The 6,311-nt window shown below is 41.9% G+C and overlaps 1 protein-coding gene across 3 annotated transcripts; it reads right to left on the bottom strand.

Annotated features, from left to right (window-relative positions):
• Positions 1 to 1,252: 1,252 nt before the first annotated feature.
• Positions 1,253 to 5,810, bottom strand: mfsd6l (major facilitator superfamily domain containing 6-like). 3 transcript variants are annotated; one of them, XM_080446042.1, is made up of 3 exons: positions 5,097 to 5,809; positions 4,743 to 4,810; positions 1,253 to 4,413 (listed from the first exon to the last, which is right to left on the bottom strand). In XM_080446042.1, the coding sequence occupies exon 3, from the start codon at positions 4,357 to 4,359 to the stop codon at positions 2,554 to 2,556; it is 1,806 nt and encodes a 601-aa protein (XP_080302168.1). In that variant the 5' UTR covers positions 4,360 to 4,413; positions 4,743 to 4,810; positions 5,097 to 5,809; the 3' UTR covers positions 1,253 to 2,553. The 3 variants fall into 3 exon arrangements, with proteins under 3 accessions (XP_080302168.1, XP_080302169.1, XP_080302170.1); XM_080446043.1 differs by having other exon boundaries at positions 4,743 to 4,804; XM_080446044.1 differs by lacking the exon at positions 4,743 to 4,810 and having other exon boundaries at positions 5,097 to 5,810.
• Between the last annotated feature and the right edge of the window lie 501 nt (positions 5,811 to 6,311).

Genomic DNA, 6,311 nt, shown 5'->3' with positions numbered 1-6,311 from the left:
TGGTTTTGAAGACTGGAGTCGGAGAATCTCAGCACCACGTATGGATGGACAGCGCATGTGAGGTGACAGGTTCTCACTGTGAGCGCCATCTAGTGACGAACACACAGACATACTCACATGTTTAGCCTACTCAAATAAAAGTATCAATACTGCAATGTGGAATTTTTCATCATGCCTGAGTTGAGTTGTTAAAATAGCCTACAGAGGATGACATGATTACTTACAGCCTGGCCCCGCGAGGACCAAAGCATGAGTCAGCAGTGGTGTAAAGTAACTACATTTACTCAAGTACTGTACTTAAGTACAGTTGAGGTATTTTTTACTTTACTAGAGTATTTCCAGTTTTCAGTACTTTTACTTTTACTCCACTACAATTATTTGAAAACTTTAGTCACTAGTTTGTAGATTTTGATTATTATTACAAAACATACATTAACCATTTCAACCCTATATACATTTCGGCCATTTGAAAATAGCCGATCTACAAGCTCACAATGCCAGTTGCGTTTTTTATACATAGTATGATTGGAAAGGACATTCTGCATAATGAGCACTTTTACTTTTGGTACTTTAAGTATATTTTGATGCCAATACCTTTGTACTTTTATACTCAAGTACATTTTGAATACTGGACTTTTTACTTGTAATTAAGTATTTCTACATTTGTTTCACTATTGATACTTTTACTTAGTAAAACAATGTGAGTACTTCTTCCATCACTGTGAGTCAGACAGATGGTCGTTTATTTTATTTTCTTAATGTGTTTTGAGAAAGAGTAGCTGCATCAATCCTGTAGGTGGCAGTGTTTCACCTAGGGACTCTCAATTTACATACATAATACAACAGCTGTGTATACACAGCTCATCACAGACTCAGAGGGGAAGGATCAGATAATCAAGATATCTTTCTAGAGATTGAATAAGAAAATAACCCTGTAAACCCCCCCCTTTAATGGTCAAAAAATTTGAGTCCCCCTTTTCACAAAAATGGCCTATAAATTGTTAAAATCCGAGTTTTTGGTTAAAAATGTTAACAGTTAATTGATAGGGAAAGTCATTTTTCAATCATATAGTATGTTATTTTCTCATTTCATTGCATGTATGCCTCAACCTCAGAACAAAATCTTAAAGCCCGCACTTTTTCTGCATAAGATAAAAAAGAAAAAAGGTTAAATAACTGCTTTTCACAAATAAAAGAAAATAATTCAGTGAATGGGTAGCATTTAATAGAAGCATCATGTGCATCACAGACCTGACATCAAAAGCATCTTTAATCGTAGTGCATTTCATATTCTCAAGATCCTGTAACATTTTCTCTATCTGGGGTACTGTTTGAATCATTATTGTATCAGCTCAACGCCTCTGGTGGGATCTAACCAAGGGTTTTCTCTACTGCAAGAATATTATTTGAAACATTGTGGAAAATATTGTGAAAACTTCAAAATAGTTATTGCAATTTCTAAATGTCAAGCAATAAACACTGAACTGAAAAGCACACAGAGAAATGTCAGGATGACATCTGTCTGATACAAGCTGTTCCAGATAGTGTGTGTGTGTGTGTGTGTGTGTGGTGAAGTGAGGCAGCAAAAACTATTTATTTTACTAAGCTAAGAAGAGCCATTAGCTTCATACTGTGTAGAGCTTTTTATTAGATGAAAAAAAAATGAGTACACAAACATTCTAACTTGGTGATTTCAGAAACTTTCTCACTTGTACTGGGTAGTTCAGCAAATGTAAATCCTGCTACTATGGCATGATTCTTTATAAATTGCATATTCTTATTCTGGTATGCAATGGATTGATTGACTTCTCTCTATTAAAGACCAAACTAATTTAACTACCATCATTAAGTATATCAGGCACATACAGTGTGTGCGATTATGTCAGATACAGATAACTAAACATTCAAATGAACATGTCTTTGGACAAAAGTAAATAATACAATACTTTTTTTTACATTAATGATTGAATATTGGTATTCATTTTACATCAGCCTGATGCATCAGTGCAGGATGCTGCTATTTCGAGTCCCCATTGCAGGTTTGCAAAGGCAATCAGTGGTTTTATAGAAGTTGCTTTGGTTCATAACAGGACAAAACAGGAAATGGAAATACAGGTCAGGCAGGTTTTGTTAAACAGGTTTAGCAAATGTCATTCACCAAATATAACAGTACATACTTAAATTTAGAATATTTTCATTCTTTCCAATAGCTTTAAGCAAAGGTTTGTCTGTGTCCATTGTTGTCAAAGCAGTTGAGTATACAGCACTTAGTTCTGAATTGAAATGTAAATATATACGTTGACACTTGAGCATTCTGGCAAAGTAAATAGCAATAACATCAAGTCAGCAGGGGTAAGAGTCTCCTATACAAAACCACATTTTTGGTTAAATAAGCACTAAACAGACTACCTGGGTGTGGTGGTGAGCTGAAACGTTGGCGCACGACAGCCTCACCTTGCATACACACTGCCTGTATTTACACTGAGCTCAATGATCCACCATATTGTCAAAGATGGCTAAGCTGTCCGTTTTACTAAATGACACTCCCCATCCCTAATCCTGCTTTCTTAATTGACTACAGTTATTGTTGCTCCTGTCAACTTCCATGGCTTTATCCAGCCAGTCCTGGTCAGAATCAGAATCACTCGCCTCGCTAGCGTCAGCCGCCAGAAGACGAGAGTAGTTAATCCTGCGCTGTTGAGGGGCTTTCCACTGGAGCAGCGGCAGACAGAGGCACCAAAGAGCCAGAACCACTGCGGCTCCCCTGAAGAGCCAGCCCACCCCAAACCTCTGGACCACAAACCCCCCAGCCAAGCTTCCCAGGCCTGCTCCCAGGTCCAGAGATAGGCCCTTGTAGACCCAGGTCACGCTCCTCTCAGCACCCGGCGTGGCTACATCCTCACACTGTACCCACACCGCCCACCAGAGGGCCCCACCACTGAAGCAGCTCAGCACTTGAACAGGTGCCACAGCCCAGGGTCCCCAGAGAAATGAGTAATAGAGGCACTGTACCGCCAGACTGGCAGCCCCAACAACAAGCACCCTCCCTGGGTTAAGGAATTTAGACATGCAGCCAGCCAGAAGAGGGAAGGCTGCCTGAGAGAGCAAGGCAAGGGCCAGAGACACCCCCATGTGCAGCTCATTGCTGCCATGGTCCTGCATCTGCCAGAGGAGGAAGTTCTCTACAGTGGAGCCTGCCATCCCTACCAGGAAGGTAGTAATGACACAGAGCAGGGCCCGGGGATGCACGTGCACCAGCTTCACAGCTTTGAGAAGCCCGTTGTTCTTGTCTCTCTTCTTGTTCAGGTAGAGAGGCAGGAACGCCACGGTAGGCAGGGCCAGAATCATCAGCCCAGCATAGGAATAAAAATGTACGGCATTCCTGGGCGTCTGGCTGAAGATGAGGCAGCTTAAGTGACTCACCAGCAACCCTGCTCCCCCGGCCCCGCAGGCCGCTCCCAGCAGCCCCCACACCCTGGTGCTGCCGTAGCGATCCGAGGCGTCCACGTAGTCCAGGAACTCATAGAGGCCGTCATCTGCCGTCCCCTCCAGAGGGGAGCAGACACACTCCCATATGAACACCACGATGAGCATCATGAAGAACAGCTGGTGCTGGATGTCCATCGCCTTCAGGCTGCCCAAGAACTCGAAATGAACATCCACCTCTTCCGCGTTCTTGGCCGGGGACCTTACGTTCCTCACCGGTGTTGACGAGTTGGGGCGTGAGGTGTTACCATGTGGCTCTTCGAAACTGCTGCTGCTGTTGACCACCATAGTCACATTCATTTGTGAGATATGAGGGGATGATTCATTACGGTGCTGCTGCAGTGCGTCAAGTGAGGCTTTGCTCTGCATGGCAGGTTTGGTGTCTCCTGATGTCTTTGTTGGTGACTTGACAATGGAAGGAGACATGACATGAGCGGTACTGACATTTATGTGGGTTGGAGTTGACAAAGTGGGGGCTTTAACAGTATCCGTGTGGACGGAATCACCCAGACCTGCAGTCAGACTTGTGCTGACATCAGACATGTTACAGTGACTGGTCAATCTGTCAACATCTGCAGCTGGGATGAGTGGAAGAACCAGGGCAGCTGCCGCTGAACAAACAAGGCAGCCTATTATGACGGCCCTCCTCTTATTGTAATGCTTAGACAGCACACTGGCCAGGGGGCTCCAGACCAGCGATATGAAGTGCTTGGTGGCCATGATGAGGCCCGTCATTGCAGGGGTCAGGCCCAGCTGTCTGAAATACAAGGTGAGGAAGGGGAGGAGGCAACCTCCGGCGCAGGAACGTAGGAAGCTGAAGGTGCCAGCCAGGACCAGAGCGCTGTTAATGTCTATCTGCTTGTTCCCCTTCATGACTGCCAGCCCAGCGAGCTCACGCACTCTTCAGATGGGTCTCACATGGAGCGGCTGAGAGACAGAGAAAGAGGGAGGGAGAGAGAGAGAGAGAGAGAGAGAGAGAGAGAGAGAGAGAGAGAGAGAGAGAGAGAGAGAGAGAGAAGGAGAGGAGGGGAGAGGAGAGGAGAGGAGGGGAGGGGAGGGAGAGAGAGACGGTTGAAGTTAGCATTATTAAAGAAAAGGTTATTACTTTGAGGGAGATTTTTTTTTTAAATCCAGGACCAGTCATTGTATTTTAGCTGCAATATTAGTGTGCCAGAATCACACTGAAGCAGCTGTGCATGAAATGCATTAATCAATTTAATCTAATTCTAATTTGAAACCAAATAATCAATACTTACAGTGTCTCCTGTTGTAACACTTTGTAGTAGTGCTTCAACACCAAGCCATAACTTGGATGAAACTGAAACTAAAATAACAATGAATTATTATTATTTTTTGCACAATCCACAACAGTTGCACAATCCATAAAACAACTATGCATAGTACACTTTATCTAAACGTCAAAAAGTAGCAAATTTTTTAAACATAATTTACTTAAAAAGGGATTAAAGTGCATCTATATTTAGGCAGGAAGCAGCAGCACCTGTCTGCCTGTGGTTCTTATCAAGATGCAGCTCACGTCCACGTCATGTGCAAGTTACAGTGGTATGGACTCAATAAAGTAGAAAATTGATATAATTAAGAATGTTTACCTTTTAAATTTGGACAAAAGTACGGTCCTTATCTTCCAGCTCTCATTTCAGCTTGTGTTTCTACGTTGCGTGTCCGTTTGTTGGTGTTTAGTTTAGTTTGCTTCTGCTACCTGTTGCGTTTAGGAAGGAGTATGCAGGAGTAGTCCACTCACCCATGTCTCCCATATCCTGTAGGCACGATAGTCGCGCTGTGATTGGATAGTTGTTGGTTGTCAAGGCAACCGATGTACTCATTATACTTGGCCGTACGACAGAGTCGCGTGCCAAAAATAAGCAGTGGTGGAAAAAAAGTACTCAATTATTACTGCATAACTGCAACGTGTACAAGTAAAAGTTCGGAATTCAAAATTTGCACAAAAGTATTTGTATCAAAATATACTTAAAAGTACAAAAGTAAGGTGCCTAACAACTAAATGAGCCAATCAGTGTGATCGTCCCTCCGGGCCATGGGATGCTGTACCTTTTTTACCAGGTGGTGGAAAAAGTACTAATTTTTTTTAAAGTAAAAGTACCAATAATGCAATGTAGAAATACTCTGTACAAATAATAGTCCAGAAATAAAGAGTAAAGATTTACTTGAGAAAAGTAAAAAAGTAGAAAGTACTCATTATGCAGAATGTTGTCCCATTTCACAACTTTTCAAATGTATAAAATGTATAAAAATCTTTTGAAAGTAGCAGATCTACAAACTCACAATGCGTTGCATCGCAACACATTGGGAGCTTGTAGATTGGCTATTTTCAAATGGTCGAAATGTATATAGGCATTAGGGCTGTATGTTTTGTAATAATAATCAAAATCTACAAAGTAACTAGTAACTAGGTTTTCAAATAATTATAGTGGAATAAAAGTACAATGTTTGCCTCTGAGATGTGGAGAAAAGTATTTAAAATTGGAAATACTCCAATAAAGTAAAAGCACCTCAAAGTCATGTTTCAGGGCTACTCAAAATTGTACTTAAGTACAGTACGTTTACACACAAGTGCGAGTGGAATCCCCCCATGGGCTCCAATGGGTGAGTCATGTCTGTGGAAACTGTGTAGGCCTACTTTAGTTCAAGGAAGTTAATCTAAAAAACCATTCTATCTGTAAAACCCGAAGAACAAGTTACATCTACAACTGGAATGAGTTAGTGTTGGACAGGCATAGAATAGAATAGAATAGAACAGAATAGAATAGAATAGAATAGAATAGAATAGAATAGAAAGTTATAAA

The sequence above is a fragment of the Gymnoscopelus braueri genome (assembly GCF_963280865.1).
Source record: "Gymnoscopelus braueri genome assembly, chromosome: 13".
Classification (NCBI taxonomy): Eukaryota; Metazoa; Chordata; class Actinopteri; order Myctophiformes; family Myctophidae; genus Gymnoscopelus; species Gymnoscopelus braueri.
The sequence above is the reverse complement of the archived record's forward strand: the minus strand, read 5'-3'. Positions and strand labels throughout refer to the sequence as shown.